This window comes from Poeciliopsis prolifica, unplaced genomic scaffold (genome assembly GCF_027474105.1).
Source record: "Poeciliopsis prolifica strain line A6 unplaced genomic scaffold, Auburn_PproV2 SCAFFOLD020, whole genome shotgun sequence".
In the NCBI taxonomy this organism is placed as follows: Eukaryota; Metazoa; Chordata; class Actinopteri; order Cyprinodontiformes; family Poeciliidae; genus Poeciliopsis; species Poeciliopsis prolifica.
In genome coordinates, this window is record NW_026562395.1 from 5,681,852 (window position 1) to 5,705,553 (window position 23,702).

Below are 23,702 nucleotides of genomic sequence, written 5' to 3' on the forward strand. Positions count from 1 at the left end.
GTATTTCGTCTCTCCTCCACAGCCTTTGTACAGGTCAGATTGACTGAGGCGAGTCCTGAGGCTCCCAGACGCTTCAGGTTCGCTGCAGGCCTTGAAAGTCTTTAAATGCGCTCACTTCATTTAGTCTTATCAAGGCTCTTCATAACTCATGTTAAGATGAGTTGACCTTTAATATTCAAGTCACTGCCATTGTAATAAATACATCCCCGTAAGACGCAGTTTGGGCCTTGGACCGAAAAAAAAAAATTGATAAGAGGGTTAACGTCGTCGATGGAGAATTTAAAGCAGAACAAAATGTGAACTGAAATTTTCTTCTTCTTCTATGAAATCTTGACTTTTCTGGAAGTTGTTTTAAAGTCCACCGCCTAGAGTCCAACTCTCCCAGGTCTCCCGAGAACACCGAGCACCCCCAACCCCACCCCAACCCCCCACCCCAACCCCACCCAACATGAAAGTAGCTGTGAGTCCCTCACCGCCGCCTTCACTGTTCATCACCGTCTCCACGGGTTACGGGCCGTACCAGGTCCTTCTCAAGGTCACAGCTGCGTCGTCCCACCTGGATGGGCGACTCCTGCGACCCGCCGGCCCGGCATATGGAGGCGTCGCCACGCTCCGCGAGCTCCCGGAGCCTTAATCTGGTCAGCAACTCGGGAATTTGCTCAAAGTTTCCTTGGCAGGTGGCGCTTTAATTATTGACAGAGTCGGGTTCACATTTAGTTTAGCCACCGGTGACTTTTACATCAGCAGCAACTGGGAGCCAGAAGTCGCCATATGCAGCACATTTGAAGCTATTTTGAGCTTTTCTTCATCTTGTGCATGCAAAAAGAAAAAAAAAAAAAGCCTTTTCTTGTTTTTTGTTTCTTTCTCTCTATTAAATCTCTCGCCCAGCTCAGCCCTAGACAAAGTTTATATTTTCAAAAATCCTTGGCTGGCGAAGGCACCGCGCCTTTAAATCAAGGAAACCAGACGACGAGAAAGCGTTGTTTATGTCCGAGCCAATTATTCCTCTGTACTCCTGTCTCCGGAGACATCACCTTTCCTATGATAAAAGGCTTTTCCAAGGCGCCCAACACTGCAGCGTACGGCGAATGGAGAAATCACCTATTAGAGAAGAAGTTTTCTTCAGTGCAACTTCTGTAAAAAAACAAAAAAAAATAGTTTTTTTTGTTTTCTTTTGTTATAATGAGAAGAAAAATGTGTCGAGACCTATAGGTTGTTAGTTGGCAGAAGCAGAAAAATGTTGGAAAACTTGTATCACTCAACCGTCAGCTTATGACTTTTTACTTATGGAAGCAGATCATCAGTACTATGCTGTAATCACGCTGAAGTGCTACAGAAATGCGACACTTTCTGCGCTACGTTTTCCAACGGCGCTCAGAACCGTTCACATTATCCTTGCAGATTTAAAGCCAGAATGAAATTGAGAGGTTAAAGTTCAACCTGCAGGATCAGGAGGATTAACTGGAGTTGGAGGAAAAGATACAAAGAGACGGTTTGGACCAAAACGGGAAGTGGTTTATAGACCCGGTTAAGTGGGAGGCGCCACTGTGAGAAGTTCTCTAGGTAGCAGAGAAGCAACTGTTTTATTTTATTTTATTTTAACGCGTCCCGTCTCCAAACTGTTACGTGAGGCCCAATGGATTTACTTTCACCCAATGGATGTACAGCTGTGAAAAAAAAACTCAAAGACAACTTAAGATGATCAGTTTCTCTGATTTCACTCTTTACATGTTTATTTTTGAGTAAAACAAACGTTTTTTTTTTTTTGTTTAATTCTGTGAACTGCTGATAACATGTCTCCAAAATCCCAAGCAAAAATGTAGTATTTATTTGCAAACAATGAGAAATGGTCCAAAATAACAGGAATGATGCTTTCAGACCTCAAATAATGCAAAGCTAACAAGTTCATGTTCATTTAGAAACTAATGTCTGAACTCAGGAAGAGACCAGAATCAATACAAACCAGCAGGATTTCAATGGGGTTCAGTTATTTGTTTTTCTTACCTGTACACATGTGACTTTAACTAGAAGTTGCTTTTACATTTATTTCAAACGTAACAAGGAAAACATAAAGAGAGACAAAGGTGGCGAAAAGGTTTAAAGGGAACGAAGGAGTTAGGAGTGGAAGCGAGAAAGACATAAGTTAAAGTCTGCCTGTAAACCTGTTTAAGGCAAAAAAAAAAAGAGAAATCACATTGATAAACATGTACGTGTATAATAATCGCAACACCACTTAAAAAACACGGTAAAAGTTCATTCAAGATGGATGGAGTGCCAACTGTAGACCTGAATCAAAACAATAAACACATTTTTCTTTTTTTTTTTTAAATGTAACTTCTTTTTTCTGTTGACATTTTTATATATTCCACAATACAACTTACAAAATCCTTCAATACGGTTCATCACATCATAAAAAGATGGTGCGTAACCAGGTCGTGTAAACCTTTTCCAGCCGCTGCAGGTGAGCTCAAAACTCGCAAACAAATAATCCGCAGGGAAACTGAAGCAACGAATCCGACCGTGGGAAACTTCCCAGACGCTGAGCTGGTTGCACGGCTCTGTTTGTGGGTTGCATCAGGCCTCAGATGGTGGCCGGCGCTTTTATTGTGTCAGGACCGGAGATAGAGTTGGGCCCGGTTGACCCCGCCGTAGTTTCACTGAATGGACTTCGCAGACTTGCTGCATTGCAAACGGACTCTGTGCAGTGAGGAAGCGTCTTCAAAATACTGTTGATGTTCAAAAAAAGCAGCTTATTTTTGATTGCGTGTCGGCCTCATTGTAAATCTTTACCAAGGAGATCATTTCATTGACAAACATCAATAGCGCCCAGCTTGTTGATTGCTGAAGGTACTTTTCTCAGAGTTCAAACGTGAAGCTTTGCCTGCATTTGTTCTCCAATGAAAAGAAATACTTTAGAAATCTGCTTCTTTGAAACTCCTTACATAAAACTGATATGCAAATAAGTAAAAATGAATACAGCTGCTAAGAAGGTAGATTTATTGCGCAACAGCTTATTAGCTGCCAACATTAGCATTTGGATAAGGCCTTTAGCGCCACGTCATCAGGAAAATCAAAGAATGACGCTTTGGAAGTCATCTGATCAGATAGCAGTAACAAAAACCAAGAGAAAAAAAACTATTTTAGCTTCGTAGAATAAAATACCTTCCAATCACAGTTTGCAGGAATTAGAAACGGTTTAATGGGATTGCTTAAAACTTTTGAATTGTGAAAGGTAAACTCAGTGGCACACACAGTTACATCAAATGTAGAAGGTAGAATTTTATTTTAAAAATGTAAAACATCTTTAACATGCAATACAAAAAAGATACATTCTGATAGTGATTTTTTTTCTCTCCAGACTTTTACTAATTCAAGGTGGAAGGATTTAGTTTTGCAACCTTTCACATATGCAGCGCAACAAACCCCACAACTGCTTAAGCTTTTGACAAATTTAGGTTTAATATAATCCTTCAATCTTACCGTGTTGCTTCTCTTAAATTGACATTTTGTGGTTGAAATCTGGTTTCGTGGCAAAACCAGATTTTAACCCGGAAAACTCTGGAGGCAACTAAAGATTATGGCGACAGCAAAAAGCTTTCCAACATCAACCAGGAATTACAAGAAGGGTTTGTTTTATACACAAGAAAGATCTAAATAATTTAACAACTTTTTTTTTTTTTTTTTTAAAGAGAAAGTTTCTTTCCATACTAGAATTTCAAATGTAAATATTCCAGGTGTCGGAAAGGTTTCGTGCTTACCTGGACATGAATGTTCTGCATATAAATCCAGATATTTATTTTAAAAATGTCATATTTGGCCTTTTTTTGTCAAGATGTTCATTTATGAGCGCAATCTTATGCACATATTTTAACCAGTAAACGTGGAAGAACCAAACAGGTTATTTCTGCTAGGTTGGCACGACTCAGCCAACGTTTGTCAAAAGGTTTTTGACAATAATCTGAGCTGCGAAGCATGAAAATGAAACACTTGCATTGCTGCACGACTGACGGTTCGTTTTTCTGCCTAAACACCTCGACGCTTCTCGCAGCTTTTAGGATTTTGTCCAGACCGTTCCTTCCTCAGACCCGGCGCCGTTCAAAGCTATTACTGTACTTTGGGTCAAACCAAATCCTAAAGCTCTGGGGTTTTTTTTCCCTCTCTCTCTTAGAAAACAAAGATTTCCACATCACATAGAACCCATAGTGGAGCTTTATGCCATTAGCTCTAAAGCTGGGAGCATAAGTTTAGTAAAAAAAAAAAAAAGTTGACGAGGGCATAACTTTTATATAAGTGGACAGCACAGGAGGAGGGAAGAACAACAAGGTGGCGGATGCCAGCGCCAGAAGCCACAGTTCATTTCACCCGGTTAGCCTCTCCATAAAACCTTCACTTCTGTAATAACAAATCACGTTTTGACGTTTTGGGGGCTTTTAAGGACTGTAGAAACTTCCCACTGCAAACACCAGGGTGACACGCCCTTTCGTGTTCCAGCTGCGGTTAATTGTCAGAGTGAATTAGGACCGGGCTAATGTGGGTTTCCAAACTGGGACGGAGTTTAGGGGAAATAGTTCACTCTGGGATTAAACCAGTGCCATACGAGTCAAAGCCTGGATTTCCCCCGGCTCGCTGCGGCGGCTGCGCTACGCTGCGCAGCGAGACGCGGATAGCTGAAATCTTTGACCCAGAATTACGACCGTCTGACCCAGAATAAATTTAGCCAGCTTCTGCGTAAAACCCAAGAATGCTGGGTGACTTCACAAGAAAAAAAAAAAAGAAGAAGAAGAAGAAAAAATAGTTAGTTTAAATCCAATGGCTCTTTTTATTTCTCCAAAAGCTTCACTTAAGTATTTACAGTTTGTGCAAAAACATTTAAAGGTTTCAAGGACTTTACATTGTAAGTTCAACCTCAAGGCACATACATGGAACAACATCAATATTTCATCATGAGAACAAAAAACAAAACCAAGAAAAAATAAAAAAATCAACTTTGGTTCCTAAAAATGTCTCGGTGTGGATGGCTAATGTAACACTGCCGCGTCTAAACGAGAAGCTGGTACTCTGAACGAAGCCATTTTACATGCACTGCAAAAAAAAATTTTTCAATTATTTTTTGTTTTTTTTCCAGCCTGCGTCCTGCGAACCACATGAAGCGTTCTGCGGACGCTCGCTCACGCTGCAGCTCGACCACCTCCGGGGATTTTCTTCAGCAGAGAGACGGAGAAAAGAAAAAAACAAACAAAAAAAAGGCCAGTCCAAAACCTGGTGAGAGAACAAAATGAAAGGCTAGGAAGCTAAATACAGTACATGCAAAAAAAAAAAACTAAAAATGTCACTAATAATTTGGTTTTGTCGGTATGGAGTAAAGATGACATGAACCCAGAGTCTTTGACTCAAAAACAAAACAAACAAACAAAAAAACGCTTTAATGTGAACAGTTCATCCATGTTGAATGTTCACAGAAACAGTAATTAAGAAACAAAATTATTGAGAGGTTTTAATTAATGTTCAATTTAAAATGCAGTTTGTTTGTTTTTTCCTGTGATTAAAATATTATGTCAATGATTTTCTTCACCCCACAATGTAAAAACAATTGGTGCAAAAGCTCACATGTGTCTTAATGTTTGGATTTTCTCTTTGGAAATGATGGCAACCTAAAAACAAAGAATTTTTGTTTGCATTTTTAAATGTAGAATATGACATTGAAATGCAAGCAGTCAGTATTTCTCGGGTCAAAGAAGGACAAGAACACATATTTCTTAAATATAATGAAATAATAAAAATCCACCGGCCAATGAAAACAGCCTCCATATTTGAAGTTGCAGTAGTAAATGCTTCAGAGGTTTTTTTTATCTTTATTGTTTTTTTCTATCTATTATTGTCATTCTCCAAACTGTAGAGGTTTTCACTTTGTATGATTTTGCTCCTTCATTATTTGTGGTAAAAAATATTTGTGACATCAACTTTGACACGGTACTTCCTAAGGTCACAAGCGCCGATGAAATAAAAATTGTTTGCTTTTTTTTACACTCAAAATTTGATCATTTCAACCACAATTCAAATCTCTATTCATCCATTTTTGACCCTGAGAACCGAGTATTTTGCATTTTCAAACTAAAATAATCAAACGATGCATTATGTTTTGACATTATGGTTTTATGATGGGAACATTCGTTTACCAAACATGTACAGGCCCAAAAAAAAAACTAAACTAAACGCTTTCTCGCATTCTGACACTCTTCATCTCACTTTCGCCAGAATCACAGCCTCTAAAATATGACACAAAAACAATCATCTTTGTCTAGACGCCTTAAAATTTCAGACATGTGTTTATTTCGTATGCTTTTATTCAGCTGTATTTGAACTCCGGTCAAAAAAAAAAAAAAGCAGCAGAACTCCTTCGAGGTACACAAAAGTAGCAGAAACTTTTGAGATAGAAAAACGGTTGCAGATGTGTCCATCTTGGACTGTGGGGGTGGAGGGGAAGGTGGATTTTTTTTTTTTTCTTTTCTCTTTGCCTGCGAGTTTGTTTGTATGATACAAAAGCAACATTCAGATTTCTATCATCTGTTGAGGGCTGCAAAGAATAACAAATAAAAAGTCTGTGTCTTAATTTTATTTGTATTTTACAACAAAAGTCCAATCATCTTTGTTTTCTGTTGTTTTTTGTTCCTGGTTTTGGACTAAAACATGCCTGTTAGCGTCTCGGCGCGCGCACACACACACACACACACACACACACACACACACACACAAAGGGAACACTGTGAAAGGGTTTCTGTTGGTCCTGACGCTGACGCCACGTTCTGTCAGCAAAGTTATGAGAAATGCCTTAAAACAACCAAAGCTCCACCGCTGCCTGCTCAGGCTCATTTTTTGGCACCAAACGTTGGACCAACCGTCTACGGTTAGGTAGAGCGCTCGATGCCAACGGTTTGTTTGCCTCTTCGGGCTCTGTAAGAAATGTGCTTTCCTTGACGTCTCTTCCCATCTTTCGCCCCGTTAGCTCTCTGTGGCTAGCAAAATGAAGGCAAGGCAAACATCCGTCTCCGTTAAACATTCACAGACGGGGCAGATACTAGGCGGCAATGATTTGACCTGACTTGTTTGGCCAGCAGGTGGCTTTAAAATGGGGCTTCTGTCTTTGAAAAGGCATGGGCAGACAAAGGTTGACGGCGGCGCGTCGCCGCGTGGGAGAGCGTTCCGCGGGAACGGCGCGTGGACGGCGGGAACCGGGAGACCTGTCGGGCGCTCGGCGGGCTAGTCCGGTCTCCGTCGCTGGACATTGGGAGCAGGGCGAGCTGATATGCAGGTGTTGGTAGAAAAATGGTGGGATAAAAAAATCGGGGAGGCTTCGGTAACCACAGAAGCTGATGATTAACCCGCCTAATCGTGTCCGACTTGGGCAATATTTGCGTAGAGAACCGATTCCCAAACTTTTCACCTTCCGGCCCACAAAACAACAGCAGCAGAAACACTAGACTTTCAACTATCGATTGAGCAGGCAGGCATTACTGCACTGTAAAAAAATCTCTAATTTACAGTAAAATACATGCATTTGGAGATGATTTTGGTTCTTTATGGTGTAGTTGGTGAGCTAAAATAGATATCACAACAGTGACATGTTTTGAAAATTAAAAACAAATTTATTTTAATATTAGAATCACACAATTTTGGCCCTAGATGCCAGGTATATTCAATAAATTAGAATATGCAACCAATGATGCTTTTGGTCGGATTAAAAGTACATTTTGAAAGCAAGCTTGTGAAATAAAGTATGAAACACATTTTTACTAAGCCTACATTTCTGAACTGTGAACATTAAAATCTAAACATTTTGCTGTCCTTTTTTATTGGTCTGTCATCTTCCAACTTTAAGTGCCTTGTTTTCATTGGCTGAAGTGGAAAATTATCATAAATGAGAGAAATAAAAGTTTGAAAACAGCTTTGTATGTGCAAGTAATACGTCTAATGGGTTTCGCTTTGTGAACAGAGTTAATGTACTTTGTTATCAAAACGATTCACTGAATATTTAAATTTTTTTTTTTTTAAGTCTCTTAACATATCAAACCTCAGAATTCCCAGAGTTTTGAGCCAGTGAATGCAACAACCGACATGTGCTTTGAGAACATTTTGATAGATTTTGTTTGGGAATTAAAAAAATTTGATCCAGTGAGGCTCACATCCTGTGATACTCTTATGGAGACAATCAAGAAATGTCTGTTGGTTGCTTTCTTATTTTTCTAGGTGTTTATGAAAAGGCAGCTGAATTGGCAGGTCATACAAAGGAAAATGAAATAACAAGAAGTTTAGCAAGCTGATTTTTGTCGGCTTTTTAGAATGCAATACCTCAGGGTTTTTTTTAGATTTTATTTCACACAGAACCGCTGACTATGTTATATTTAAAGGGAAAGTTGAATCAACATACCTCACTCTCAAAACTAATGACTAAACTGATGCCTCATTATTTGAAAGGCAAGCAGCCAGTTGCTTAGATTAAACCCAAACACACGCGAGACCGGACTCAGACCAATTATTATAAATCATGCCTGTGAATTTATCAACAAATCAGCTGGAGAGAATCATTTTATGTTTGAATTGAACCTCTTGCCCATTTCTAACGTTTGCGATATGCTAAGCTAGTTTTCCCGCCTCAGATTCAAATGTGTGAAAGAGAAACATAATGAAAGATGCAGGAACTGCACATAGCAGTGAATCAGCTCCAACATCAGGATCTTTTTGTAAAAATGTTCCCTTAAAATGTCTGCTTTGTTCCCCGTCAGGTTTCAAATCTGATTTAACATATAAATCTACCAGGGCTGACATAGGAAATGATGCAAAATATATGTGCAAAATATAATTAGCTAAAAACATAATCAACCGCTGCTGCTGGAATTGCTGACAAGTGAAGCTAATTTTGCCAAGAACTCTGAGGATAAATACTTCCACCGATTATCTCCATGACCTGGAACAAGTGTGTTTCTTTTTTTTTCAGCTCTAAATGTTCATCTACTCTGTAAAATTAATTCCAACAACTAAAGTTAATCTTCCAGAGGGAGCTTCATGCAGCCGATAGGAAAAAACAGGCGCTGCAGATTTTTCTCCCAGTTTTCAGGTCGGATTATTAGGAAATGTGATCGAATATTACTATAAAATCAGACACAGTCAAAGCAAATAATTTGCCAGAAAAAAAGCAACCGACCTCCAATTCCAACTTGGAAATTGTGAGGTCGTGGTTGTTTTGACAATAGTGTTTGTGTAGCAATTACTGTAAATTAGACTGTAAACGCTGGTGCTGTTCCAACTTGATATGGTGCTTTTATAAAATCCAATCCTTTCTAATGGAAATGGACTCGTCACTCTTTAAGAAATTAACTTCAATTTAAAAACAAATACAAAAACAGTCGTCATTTAACTTGCTAATTGTCGAACGGTTTTACCATAGTGATCCACTGTTTAGCAGCAGGGATTTGGATGCCTTAAAACAAGTAATCATGGCTGAAATTAAAACCAAGAGATTTTGGAAAAGGAAAAATCTGGAACGTTTTGCCGCTGCAAACGTTTGCACACGTCTGTGGAGCCTCGCAAAGAGTTACAGGCTGCTTCATCGAGAGCGGGCTTCATGCGGCCGAGTGAAAATACGGTTGACATATTTTTCTTCCTTTTTTGGTAGGATTACGAGGAAAGAGGTGGGTGGGAATTCTCTAAGCTTGGCCGCCTTAAAATCAAATTGTGTCAGATCAAATAGAGTCCTAAGAAGTGCATAAATGGAGACCTCTCACACGTTGAAGAGCTGCTGCTGCTGCTGCGTCTGAGCCGGAGGGCAGGAAGAGGGTTTTAATTGAGCCCATGCAGGGATCAAGAGCATGCAGCCCAGAAATGAAGGGTAAATCGGGTTGGACAGAGTGCGAGTCATCCTTCCAGCTACTGTCGCTCTGAAGAGAGCAGGTACAAACGTGTGAGACGAGCAAACCCGAAAATGAAATAAGGCGCCTCGCAGGGGGTGGGGGTGCTGGGTGGGGACAAAGAGATAAATAATGATGAGCTAGGCGAAGAGCTCGGCGTGATCATGGGCGGGGTGTGATCTCAAAGTCATTTTCTAATTCATCACTATGTCTAATAAACGGCGGGACAAGGATGAAATATGTAGGTGTATAATTAGCGTTATGTGTAAGCCATCTGCAAATTCATCATTCCTCCCCTCTTTCGTTCTTGCTCCAATCTCAGAGGAATCTTTATGCTGTAGCTGAAAATCCATATCATTTAGCCACCAAACGCTGAAAACACTGTTAGTTTTAAAAGCTTCCGTGTCATTAAGTAGCTCGATGAGCATGACTATGCTGCTTGAGCGTGAGTAATGCTGTCTGGGCAAAAGGCTCTGGGGAGAACGAACGGTGGAGGTAAAGTGATCTCTCTGGCCTCTCTACCGTTACTTGGTCCCACACTCAGCAGATGAAGGAAAACCTGCCCCCTTGTGGCCAAAAGATTAGGCCAAGAAAAAGACAGAAGTGCACGTTACAATTAGAAATGCAGCTTCAAGTCTCCTCATTACAGACAACAATCCTTTTGTTGCTTCTAAGCCCACATTAATTATTTTTGCTGGAAGCTGCACAACATCCTTTCCTAGACTTCTTGTTTGTGTCACGACTATTTCCATCCTCCTCTGTGAAGCAACAGAACAAAGACGCGTTTTATCATCGTGTGGCACTTTTGGGAAATTTTCAACAAATACTCAAATTTGACATTCTCTATCCACAATTCCATCACCTCGAGTCACCTACTCACTTCCTGTCTGGCTGCTGTCAATAAGAAGGTGGTCTTATATAAATATATATATAAATTTTACAACACTAATCAGCAGTGCTTCAATTCCCCTTGCTCTGGTTTACCAGGGAGTGACTGGGGTGGGAGGGAATAATCATTTTTGGAGTTGTGAGGATAATAACCAGAAAAGGTCATATTTTGTTTCTGTGGTTAGCAAAAGGATCCCAGCCCTCCGGAGCGGCCCTTTCGTTTCCGAGGCTGACGCTATATTTGTCTGTCAGGAGCTACACCAGGGTGCTGTGATTGTACAAACCTATGTTCGTGTACAGTACTGACCGTTGAAACGACTTTCAAAACCCTGCTGGTTAAAAAAAAGAAGAAAAAAACCCCACTTGTGTCTCTTTTTTTCTAAGAATAAAAAAGATAGCAGAGAATCCCACATTATTATCCACAGTATAAATTACATTGTAGACATATCTTGGAAATATATATGGTACAGTTATATTTCACTAGAATTTTTGTATATTTTTTTTAGATGTCATCTACACAAACAGTGTGTATTTAAGCAGTTTTTTCTGGTCCGTATCCGTCCGAGCTCTGCATCACGTGTGGCAGAACTCTGTACTGGGCACATTGCTGCTCTTGCAGTAGGCTATGCTGTTGTTGCTGAGGTGACAGTCTCTAAATCCAATGCCCCCGTTGGGTGTGTAAATGGGCTGGATCCGGAAGTCTCCCTTAAGCAGCTGCTCATTGTTCAGAGCCACTATCTGGAAACTGGTCTCAGTCATCTCCAGGATGGAGTTGTCCTTCTTGGTTCCCGCCTCGCAGTAGTCGTCTTTTCTCCGCCCGCGGTTGTATTTCCACTTGGTCGAGGACGACCGGCTCTTCCGGTGCATGTGCCAGCAGAACAAGCCCAGCAGCGTCACCAGGATGATGAGGACCGCTCCGCCTATAATCCCAGCCATGAGCAGCGTGGAGTTCAGGGTGTCCTGCGGGGCTTGCTCGCGTCCGGGAGGCTTAGTGGAAGCGGGCGCCTTGGTCCTGGCGTCGGAGCAGATAGTATCCTCTCCTGGTCTGTAGGAGTTGAGGGTGTCCAGAACGTGAACGCAGATCCGATACACCGAGCGGGGCTCGAGGTCAGCGAGGCTTAAGTGGCGCCGATCCCCGCTCACCGTCCTCTCCCGCATCCCTTCGTTTTGCCTTTGGCTACTTTTGACCCAAGTGACTTTGTAAGCTGTGACAGTGAAATAGGACGCCCAGCTCACCTCGATGTTGGTGGAGTTGATCACATGGAAGGAGATCTGAAGGGGATCCTCATAGGGGGGAAGTGGCCCAGGGGGGTTATTATGGATGGGTGGTAAGGGAGGAGAGGGGGAGTCAAAGTAGTAAGGGTTAGATGTGGTGATGAGGGTGGAAATCATGGTTGTGATAGGGGCGGTGGTGGGTGGAGGAGGGGGTGTGGAGCGGAGGGTGGGCCAGGGTGTTTGGTCAGGGAAAATAGGGCACTCAATAATATCCAGCGTGAGCTCTCTGATTGTCATGCCTCGCACCTTCTCTGGACTGTTACACACAAACCCTCTGGCGTTGATGGAGGACGGCAATGACTTGAGCCACACCACCACCCACTTGACAGAGCAGTCGCAACGCCAGGGGTTGCTGCGCACCATGAGGTGCTTTAAGCTCGACAGGCCATTGAACACTCCTTGTGTAAGAGTCTGCAGGTGGTTGGAGGAAATATCCAGTCTTTCGAGCCTGTTCAGGTCGGCAAAGGCCGCCACAGGGATCTGGTCGATCAGGTTCTCCTGCAGACTCAGCTTGACCAGAGACTGGCTGGGTAAGAGAGGTGGGGGAAAGGTGAGGGAATTCCTAGCCAGAGCCAGCTCTCGGAGAGAGCCCAGGTCCCTGAAAGTCCCTGGTGCTATGCCCTCGTCCGTCAGTAGGTTCCCGTCCAGCAGGAGACGCTGCAGGCGCGTCACATTCTGAAAGGCCTCCTCTGCAATAACAGCTATGCGGTTCTCATCCAACCGCAGCTCCTTCAGGTCCTCAGGAAGGCCAATAGGAACACTGCTTAAGTGGTTCTTGGTAAGGAAAAGGAGCTTAAGGCTTTGCGCCTCCCTAAAGGCCCCTTCCTCCACCCCCACTGTAGAGATGGAGTTATCATCAAGGTGCAATTCCTCAAGTTTACTCAGCTGAGCCAAGGCTGCTCTGGAGATTGTTTGTATGTTGTTTTCCTGAAGATGCAGGATTTTTGTGTTTTTGGGCAGATTTATGGGGAATTCATCCAGCTGGTTGCCATACAGATAAACAACTTCTATGGATTCTAGATTGTGAAATTCCATAGGGAAGCCGGCATTGTTGATCTGGTTGTTGTGTAGGAAGAGGATGCTGTAGCCCTCCCCTATCCCCAGAGGCACTGATGTCAGGCTGCGTTCGTTGCAGTATATAAACGCTTTGTCACAACGGCACACTTGGGGGCAAGAAGCAATTGGGCTGAACTGCATTTGAAGGCTAAGGATGACAGTCAACCAAAACTGCAAAAATGATGCCCAATCTTTATTCCACGGTCCAGAAAGAAACTCCATAGTGGAAAACCAAAAAACGGAAAACCAAAAATTTTAAAAATATATTCCCTCAAAAAAGGGCAATTTTGGTATCCACAAAAAAAAACAAAAACAAAAAAAAGCAGACCTGGCCAAAAATGTCCACCAAAGGAGAGTCTACCAACAATTTACCGTTAGTTGGGAACAAAGACAGTAATCCCATAAATGCTAGTCCTCAGCTGAAGAGCAACAGCCTCATTCACGGCGGTGACTCCATCCATGCTGAGACGTCAAACAATGTTGGGACCCTTCACTCGCCGCGCCACAAAGAGCTCAGCCGGGGCCAATTTGAAGATTCACAGGAGTAGGCCGCCGCAGGCTTCGCTTGCCTGTCCGTCACACACAGCTGGTCCCAGACCACCGCGGAGCCCGCAGGGGGCGGCATTTGGATCCAGAGACCTGTGGGAAAATGAAGGGAAGCTCGATAAGTTTTTTTTTTTTTTCCAAGGAAGGTTAATTCTTGAAAAATAGGGACTTCAGTTTTTCTTCCGAGCCTTATGTACCTTTATTTAACATACAAACACACACTTTTCCATCGATGTGTCCCTGTCTGTTGAATAGACAACCCAGGTCACATATTGTTTGGAATTATATACCGACTATGTTATATAGGAAAAAAAAACAAAAAGGAGCCATCTGATAAATATTCAGAACAGCTCTCGCACATCCGGTCTCACAGACATAAAGAAGGCTTTTATTCCCCTCGCGCTCTATCAAAGGAGGTAATAGAGCACTGCAAGGACACTCACTCATGGATTCACGAGGGCTTCTCGGCAACATCGGGGCCCGCTTAATGGAAAGCATGATAAAAAGAGATAAGGCTAATAAAGACATCGGCTTTCTAAGTGCCAACATGGATGCACAAGACGGTACCTGGTGAGGAGACAACATGAGGAAAGGGGGAATAAATGAGAGCTGAACCTGCTTTTATTGTTATTATTTTCTCTGTATTTCCAGCTGCTTGCGCAGACGTTGCACGGAGAGGTGCACGAGTAAATACGCCTGCTTACTGTAAACAGAGGCGACTGTTTTGCCGGTGGCCCGCAGAGGAGCTTGTCATTACCAGCGCAGACTGGAATGACGTGCAGATTTAAGGCCAGGGACATTGGGGGAGCAGAGGCAGTCGAGGAATAGAGACACTGCGTGTCGGCTCCTCCTTCGGATCGGCGTAACATACATGACCTGCCAACTGGAATGGGATTGGAAAAATCATATTCCCCTTCAAGCTGCAATGCATAAACATAACTTAGCATTGGGGAGATATTGAGTACCAACCCCAACACTAGCACCACCCCTCCAGATCCATTATTTCAACTTTTACAAGTCATCAAACACCTCTTCTGCCATCTTTGCGTGATTTAAAGATAGTGGTCGTCATCTGCAGCTTTCAGCTCTGACCAAAGCCCCTCCCCGAGTCGGCCACAGCGGTGGGAGCGAGGAGTTGAATGTTAAGCACTGCAGTGGCCATGAGTGTAGATGAAGGGTTCCTGCTCGGTTTGGAGCAGCCAGAAAGAGACGGATTGGGAAAACAGACAGAGTTCATGTCTCTTTTAAAGAGAGTAGGACGCTTTCGCTAATGAAATTTGGGGCGAATTACATCTGGCATCCATAACGGGTAAAATGTATTTAAAAAAAAAAAAAAAAAGATCGATGGATCAACAGATGTACTGATCACGTCTCATTGACTGGTCCCGGTTTTTTTGTTTTACGCTAACAATTCTAAAATATAAACGTGGAAAAATATGCTGCAGTTTTTTTTATGGGATTAGTAGCTATGGATAGATTAGAAAGTGAAGAAATCACCATGTTACCCTTAGTTAAACATGAAAGCAAAAGAATTCATAGCTAATTAGTTATGAAAAATATCTCACACCTTTATTTATATATATATGTGTGTGTGTGTGTGTATGCAGTTTTACAGTATGTATGCCACCAATACCTCGATTGGGCCTATTAGAATAGACTATTCTTATAAGATCCATTTACTAAAGTGAGTGCTTTAAAGAGTGAACATACATATGACTCATTGGGAAAAAAACATGTAACACTTCACTCATTTATATGGACGCATTTTGGACGCTCACGTGAGAAAAGAGACGCTGGCAAACATATATGGAAGCAGCTCCAGAATACGTCACAGTTTTTAGCTAACTGTTAGCTAAGAAACCAGCAACGTTAGCATTAGCTTCGCAGCTTTTCTCCAAAGTGATGCTAGATTTGCTCTTTTTGAGAAAACAAAGCAATATTACTTTCTGTGACTTCCAGGACCGTGATGCTCAGTCAATGGACCCTTCAGGAACAAAAACTGGGTTCTCCGTTTCCCGAACCATCATCGTCTAAACTGGTTTTATCGACTCAACCCAAATATGCAACATATATAGCCACGCTTTAAAGAAATATCCCCAGCCTTTGCTTGTTGTGGAGATGGGAGCCAGAGAAGCAATCCTTTGACACACATCTCTGATCTACTTTTCTAAATTGAAAAGAGCTAAATTTAATCAAATAAGCTTCAGGGGTGGTGGTGGTGGTGTAGGGGTGGGGATCAGGATAAGCAACCGCAGGAGGCCATAAAATGCGGCTGAATCAACAGCAGAAGGCAGCAGCATCAAGATTATTATGGCAGGGTGAATCAAACGCCTCCAAGAATCCAAATTATAACCTTCAAAAAGCAGCACAAGTTTACAGGAAAACACCAAAATTCCCTCATGTCAAATGGAGACAGGAACCGGCGCGTCAGGGGGTGCTCTCTCTCTCTCTTTCTTTTTTTTTTTTAAATCTCTCCCCCTCCTCTCTTTCTTCTTTTCTTTAATTTCATTTCCAGTCGAGGGAGCACAGTTTCTCACCGCCAGATGAACGCGGCGATACGCGGCCAGGACAATCCGATTAGGACTGGGCTTAGCGCCTGAAACACAATAAAAAAAAAAAAGTTTTCTATTTTTTTTTTTCTAACGGGTAGGGGCTTTTAGAAAGAAGGCGATCAGGTACACTTGAAAGGGCTGTTCATCTGAATGAGTTATTTCTAAAGGAAGGGGGCAGGAGAGAGAAAAGCTCTAAATCACACAGAAAAGGAGGAGAAATAAAAACCTACAGCGCAGCAATCCACGGCATCCAACCGACGTGGACTGAAAATGTAAAATTAATTGGAAAAAAAACAACAACAACAAAAGTGTATAACGCGATGACTGTAGAGAGGTCGAGTTGTTCTGTGCGCATACATTATAGAAAAACTCTTGGGTCGTAATGTGTTTTAGGCCAGAGCCTCATGCATTTCTTTCCATTTCGCTCCCGCTTTAACATCAGATGCTCTCCGTACCTTTTGCGACCCCGCGTCCATCTCGATCCCCCGCCGCCGCGTTTAACTTTCGCCCTCTCTCTGGTCCTCCGTCCTTCGTGCGGTCCCGCTGCGTGTCCGTGCGTAAAAGGCTCCCATCAGCGGCGTGGAGCCGACGACTCCTCGGAACGGCGCAACATTTTTACCCCGCATGGGTTCCCCGCTTCCTCCTCCGTCCGCACTTTTTCACCGGGTGCGTGCGTCTGTCTGGAGCGAGAGCGAGAAGCTCCGCCGCTTCCACTCAGCACAGTCCGCGGCGCACCGGGACCGAGGAACGCGGCTCCCCGCTCACACACCGTCTCCGCGCGGCGAGGACGCACTCTCCCGATCCGCTCCGGCGGGCCATGGCGGGCAGCTGCGTCCGTCTTTTATTTCTTTTTTCTTTTTTTTTTTAGAAAGAAAAAAAAAAAAGAAAAAGGGAAAAAGTCGGGAGGCTCAAGTCTTTTCTTCTGTCTGCGCAACTCGGAGCTCGGACTCCCTGCGAGCTGTTTTTCCAAGATGGATTCAGTTGATAGTGCGACGTGCCTGCTCCGCTCACCTCTCCCTCCCTCTCCTCTCCTCTCCTCCGTCCCTCCGCCCCCTCCTCACCGTGAAGAATGCCTCTCCTTCCAGCAGCTCGGTGATGGCTCCAAGCCACAGATCCTCCCCGCCGCCCCTCAAACTGCACAAAATAGTTTGCCTCTCAACAGACTTGATCCTTGCGCGTTATTCGCCCAGCCTCCTCCTCGCCCCGCGGCTTTCATCCGCGCTTCACGCACAAAATCCAGGCATTCGACTTGGAGTCACATCCACGGTGGGAAAAAAAATTAATAAATAAACCCCCCCTCCGCCCCCCAACAATAACCACACGGCGGATTCCTTTATTTCTTTGGATTAGTGGATTTTGTTGGCTAAAACCTTCAGCTGCACTGCTCGCTATGTGGGGATATTTTATGATTAGCTCCAACTCGCTTGAAAGTTTTGGTTTTAATTCGTGATTTGATCGAGTTAAACAGTGAAAAGCTGAACCCCTTTGAGTTTTCCACGGGTTGTCTGGATCAGCCCTCACAGCAGAACTAATTTAACAAAGATTTTCAGCATTAAAGTTTAACCCTAACCTTACATCCAGTGGCGATAATAGCATGAATTGGGCCATGGGCAGACCCTTCCTCTGTGCCCCCCACCCCCCACACCCACTCTCCAAAGAAAACTGAACACATCCTCTCTGCCTGAGTTTAGAAAGGGCTTAAAGGGACAGTAGCCCAGTCATCTCTCCTTCATTTTTTTTCTTTTTTTTTTTTTTGTCACAAGGTATTTTATTGGACCACAAACAAAACACATCACATGAAGTTTTATTAGTGATGAGAATCGATAACAATCTTTAACTGGTCTGTAATTTATTACGATTAATCACAATTTAATCTAATCATTGAACAAAAAAAATTATTTTCCATTCAAAAACCCCTTTTTTAGCTGTCAAATTATTGAATGAATAGAGAGATGAGCTCAACAACAAAAATATTCTTTTTTTATCTGCCAAGGTTAATCAGCCATGATATTGGTGCAAAGTCCTATTATATTTATTCAGCTTTCAAGTGTTTCCCTCATCAGCCATGCAGCTTCTTTGAAAAAAATACTTCTTTAGACATGTGGATGCTAACATTAGCATTGGGTACATCTGTGCTGCTGATGCTTCAGTGATGGGCCACAACAATCATCTTTTCTGGCATGTCTAGCATCAGTTTTTGAAGCAAAAATGAACACAGAGTGTTTTAAGTCACTGCTGTGGTTTGTAGGCTTGGTTTGAGAAAGCAGCTCAGAGTGACATGACTCCCAAATTAAATCTATTACAATTGCTAGCTAGAGGATGCTCCAGTAGAATTAGCATTACAAATCGAGGACAAAGTATTTTTCTGAATTTTATGGAAAATTGATGTCTGATAGCGTGTGTGCAAATGGCTCCAACTTCCAATGTTCTTTGACTATGGCAGCCATGTTGGATTTTCAGCTGGAATTTGTAAAGAGAGAAGTAGGGGTTTGTATGCATTGAAATACATACAAAAATACATACAAACCCCTACTTCTCTCTGTTATTTCTCATGCACTCGGAATAATCTTACAAAAAACAAATGGGGAAATAAATCGTGAAAGTTTTACATTTTTTCCCCAACTAAGATAAACCCAAAGGTGGTGTTCAGGTTGTAACCTTTGACCCTAATCAAACATGTCTGACCATCTTTAATGTTGAAATGAGTATGTGATGTGCTCTGCTGGATTGTGCATTTAGAAATGAAACAGAAACGACCACTGATTGAATCCGCATTCATCTGGGTCATTACTTCAATTGTTCCCAGTGCAAGTCAAACACCAGGAAGTAATTACAGCTTCAACGCTGATGACAAGTCGTCCAGTGAATTGTTTGTTGGAGCACTCGGTGTTCTCTTATGCAACCGGGGTCACTTTCAACTGTGACAAGCTGATAACTCCACGCCTTATCTGTCCGATAACCTCTTCTTCACCTGTCCAAATCCTAAGATGTTCCGCGTGTCTGTCGCACTCTTTATCTCCTCTACTCCTCCGCCTCACCATTCCAGCCTCTGGTTCTACTCATACAGAGAATGCAGTGGAAAAGCAACCAAGATTAAGCTATAAACTATAAAATGTACGTTTTGTAGCTTCTGAAAACATACAGGGTTGCGGACGCAGATTGCAAATGTTTTAGGAAGCCAATGGGAAAACATTGAACTATAAGTTAAACCCTGGCCCTGTTTGGATTTACTGCTTCAGCGTTTATCTTATAATTTATGGATCAGAGTGCCAAATATTTGCTAGTAGTTAACATAGCTTAAAAACTTGATGGTGCTAGCATGACTATGATGAAAATATTGACTGGACTTGACTCTCTTTGGTGTTACCCATTCATTTATTGTAGAGAATAACTTATATATTAATATTAATATTAGATTTTACAGCGATTGTGCGTCTCAATGCTGTTCTGATGTGTATTTCCACCGCCATCTTGTAATGGCAACATTCCTCTTTAAAATGAAAAAATAGTAAAATAGTAAGATTAAATGCAGTTTATAAACAGTTGTTTCTTAAGTGATTCGGATTTTTGAATGAGTGATGAGTAGCACAAAGTAATCACAAAGAGAGTGAATCTGTAAAGTCATGTCTTTAGCCTCTAGCTGAGTATTTAACACTGTCAACACAGAGAGGAGAATAATATAAAAGTGGCAGAACTCTTAAAAGTATTTAAATGCTTTTGCCGCCCCCAGGCAGAACGTCACCCTGGGCGGTGAGGAGCATTTCCCATTTTTAAAACAGAATTAGATGGAAGTTGTCTTTTCACCAGATGCTCAGACATTTTAATCTCAACACCTCTTCTAAGATGGTGGAAAAGGACCAATTTTTGCCAACTGAAGCTAAAATCGTAACCCCATCTTAGCTAGGTCTACACACTTTTCAGCATTTATGAACTAACTTACCTCTGAAAGTACAATAAACCGACTCTTGATCTGAGTTAAATGAGAACCTGACAGCTGAATGATGACAGAAAATAGATTTGATCTGTTTTGGGCTACGAAGAAGCGACTCAGTGGTGCAGAGTGGTAGTTTATGGCCGTTATGCAATTTCAGGCATCAAATTTCAGCGGTACATCAGCTTAAGCCATTTCATCTTATTGCAGTTTCTGTTTAATTTATATCCACCGAGGCAGAAAAGAAATGAAATACAAATGAAAGCCATAAGTCGAGCAGATTCAAAGGCCCCCGGTTTTACTTTGAAAAGAAAGAAAAAAGAAATTAGATTAAACCTGTCGCGTTCTTTGTTTTGCAGTCAAGGTCAGAAAGGCACACAGGAGTCACAGGATCCACGCGGGTCAGCAGGTGCACATTTTCCCTTTCATCTCCGCCTCCGGTTCCCGAGCGGCATTAATGTTTGACTTCTGGTGACCCGTTTCAACATATATGAATCACACACCACTGGCAGCAAATAACAAGGCTCCCGTTTAAACCGCCATCTGTCATTTCGCTCACGCGCTGCGTCGGCCCGACTCGTCAACTCCGTCACGAGACAATTCGGTTGTTCCAAGCGTCCCCTCCTTTCATGTCCAATTTCGTCTGCCTCTTCCCGGGGACGGACGGCTGTTGCGAAGCCCCAGTCCACAACGTTTAATTCCTTCATAAATCAAGCTTCTCTGCACGGCATGCATTATTGATTGAGTGGATTTAGAGGAAACGGCCTGTTTTTATTTTGCCTTTGATGGACGTGCTTCGCGGCGGTGCACTTCCTTCCCGGCCGCTGCTGCATTATGGAATGTCTGTTTCGAGTGCGCAAATGAGAATAAAAATTACAGCTACCTGAGGGGCCCTGAGAGGACAAAACACACCGGCGCCATTATACGGCCCGTTAATTTAATAGTGTTTATTGTTGCCAAGGAAAATAGCCGAGCGCCATTTACGTGTGAAAAGGCTGGGCGAGTATTAGCGCTTTAGTTTTATTTCTTTTTTTAAAAAACAAGCGTATTATTCCGATGAAGTGAGTCTGCTTGGTGCATTATTTTAAGGTTTGATGACTGCATTGTATTGCCAAAGTACTCACACCCGATTAAGTTTTTGATATTTTGTGACATTACACTCTACGCTGTTCTAACTGTTTGATTATTTTATGCATACTGTAAAAATTGTGGCATGCGTTCATACTCTACATGGCATACAATACTAAAGTAATTGAAGATTATGAAGTTATAGTAGATTTCTTTAGGAACAATATGGAGCTACTGACCAGGGGACGTATGAAACCCACCATATATCACTTTATAGGACTGATATGTTTCTTGCACTGGCTGAAGCTCAGGGGCCCAAATCCTTCTAGATCCTGATTAAGCTCCATGAATTTTTTCCATTAATTAATTCTGAGCAGCTTTCCTGTTGACAAAAAATAACCCCCACAGCATGACACTGCCATCACCATGCTCGAGCATGTGCAGGATGTACAGTAGAGGTGGAACGATCCAAAATATGAATGACAGACACCAAATAGATATAAATATTGGGTCCATGAGAGCGGGGTGAGGTCGACTCTTTAGTTTCAGATTCTCTCTTTTAATTTTCTTTTTTTTTGCATTAAAGTTTCTCAACTCTACTTCAGATATTTTGTTTTGATTTGCTTTCAAATAATATTTTGCATTTATTGAGGAAAAATTCACAAAATGTATGTTTTGTTATTAGAAAATAATAAGAAGTAACTTGATGACCTGTGGATTTCATTTAATAGAGAAATGGCAGATAAATAGGCAGGTGCATTTTTAAGTTGCAAGCCTGTAAAAAAACCATTTTTTCATTTTCCTTATTCTATATTTATTCTACTCCATAAAAAGATAAAGTACATTGGAATTTGTGCTTTTTTTTTCACATGACAAATGTAGGTAGATTCAATCCCTTTGCAGGGCATTTCGTCTGCCCATATTCCATAAAGACAGAGTGAAACGGTAAAGCATCCATGTGAGCCCTCTCTCAAATCTCAAAGTGGAAATTCCCCCTGCCTTGCCCCGTGTTTTGGTGTGGCATATTTACTCGGCACGCAAGCGTGGCGTGATAAAACTGCAGATACCCATGACCCCAGAGAACTTCAAAGCCTGCTCCGTCCATCTGCTCCTGCTCAGACTAACGGAGAGTAGATGGGTTTTAAAAAAGAAAAACACACACACACACACAAAAAACACGATCCACTTAGATATGCAGATATGTTTCTCCCCCTGGTTGCATCCACTCTGTTCCCTGAAGACGTCATTAGCTTATCACATTCCTCCCCGCCGCCCTCCTGCACGAATTTACATCTGGACACTGAGAGGCACTTCAAAGGTGCCAACAGCGTGAGTGTTTAAAAACCCCTTTCCCTTCGGCGAGACTCTTCTCAGGAGCCCGAGTGTGGGAAACCGCGGCATCACGACGAGCGGTGATGTAATCGGGCCCCGTCGCTCGAGGTTCGCCAGGCTTTGAGGGAAAAATATTCTGATTACGTTTAGAGTGGGCGATCAATGCATTCATTAATTTCCAGGGCGGTGTAATTACGCCTGCGCCTGTCGATTATCAATCTACATACAGCTCACGCCGCGGCGGGGCTCTGAGGAGAGCCGACCAGACGAGCCAGTCGACAACACGCCGTATGTTTTGCTTGTGGAGCACGCCGGCTTTTCACCCAGCTGTACAGGCAACGGTACAAACAACGCTGCGGCTCCGTTCTCCTTCAAATAAAGCGTTTGAGTCTGTTCATTTTGAACATCAGGATGTCATATGAGGCAGAAGTTAACACTATTGATTACGTTTTCTCAGGCACGTGAAAGATTAATGCCGTTTCCATATGTTTATATGTTGGTCAGAAAAGGTTTAAAGGGAAAAGAAAAAAAAAAGAGTGGAAGAAACCGAGAACATAAGTCAACACCCAACTTGTCTGCCTCTAGCAGAAAGAGAGGAAAGAATGGAGTTTTAATGAAGGATGGTTACAGATACATGCTTCAATTACAGACTTTTCTTTTGTAAAGTAAATAATTAAAAGAGTATCAAAGTGGCAATGCAATTTAATTAAGTTTGTGGTTTGTAACATGAGAAAAAAAATGTAAAAGTACTCGGAGGACATAGATAGTTTTGAAAGACACTGTACAGCAAAATGTCAGGTACGACATGACGTCTGGCAAGAAGATTGATCAGCAGTATTAAAAATGTTTTTTAAAAAGTCTAAAATTGATGGGGAAGCTGTCAAAAGGCCTAGCAGCACTCAATCAGAGCCATTTCATATGTGGCGGTGCATGCAGTAAGCAAGGTCTCGGACGCGAGTTGATCGAGGAGGGAACGCGTGATCCTCGCTGAACGCTGCCCTGTGCTGATGCCGGGCTGTGAAAACACCGACTTGACAACAAGCGAGCCCCTGTAGTGCCGCTGAGAGAGGGATGGGAAGCGGGATGGCGGGAGGTGGGAGGTACGAGGGCCGCACAGAGATGGAGGGTAACTGGGAGGGTGGGGAGGTAAAA

General features: G+C 42.5%; 1 protein-coding gene across 2 annotated transcripts in view; it reads right to left on the reverse strand.

Moving 5' to 3' along the window:
• Positions 1 to 4,795: 4,795 nt before the first annotated feature.
• The window catches only part of flrt2 (fibronectin leucine rich transmembrane protein 2), a 66,536-nt gene continuing 47,629 nt past the window's right edge, over positions 4,796 to 23,702 (reverse strand). Inside the window, exons 1-2 of one of the 2 annotated variants that reach the window (XM_055044372.1) lie at positions 16,675 to 17,074; positions 4,796 to 13,760 (exon numbers count right to left, since the gene is read on the reverse strand). In XM_055044372.1, the coding sequence (XP_054900347.1) occupies positions 11,364 to 13,343 (1,980 nt within the window). In that variant the 5' untranslated portion in view covers positions 13,344 to 13,760; positions 16,675 to 17,074 and the 3' untranslated portion in view covers positions 4,796 to 11,363. Of the gene's footprint in view, positions 13,761 to 16,674; positions 17,075 to 23,702 lie in introns of those variants that run through there. The other variant, XM_055044373.1, reaches the window with a different exon arrangement.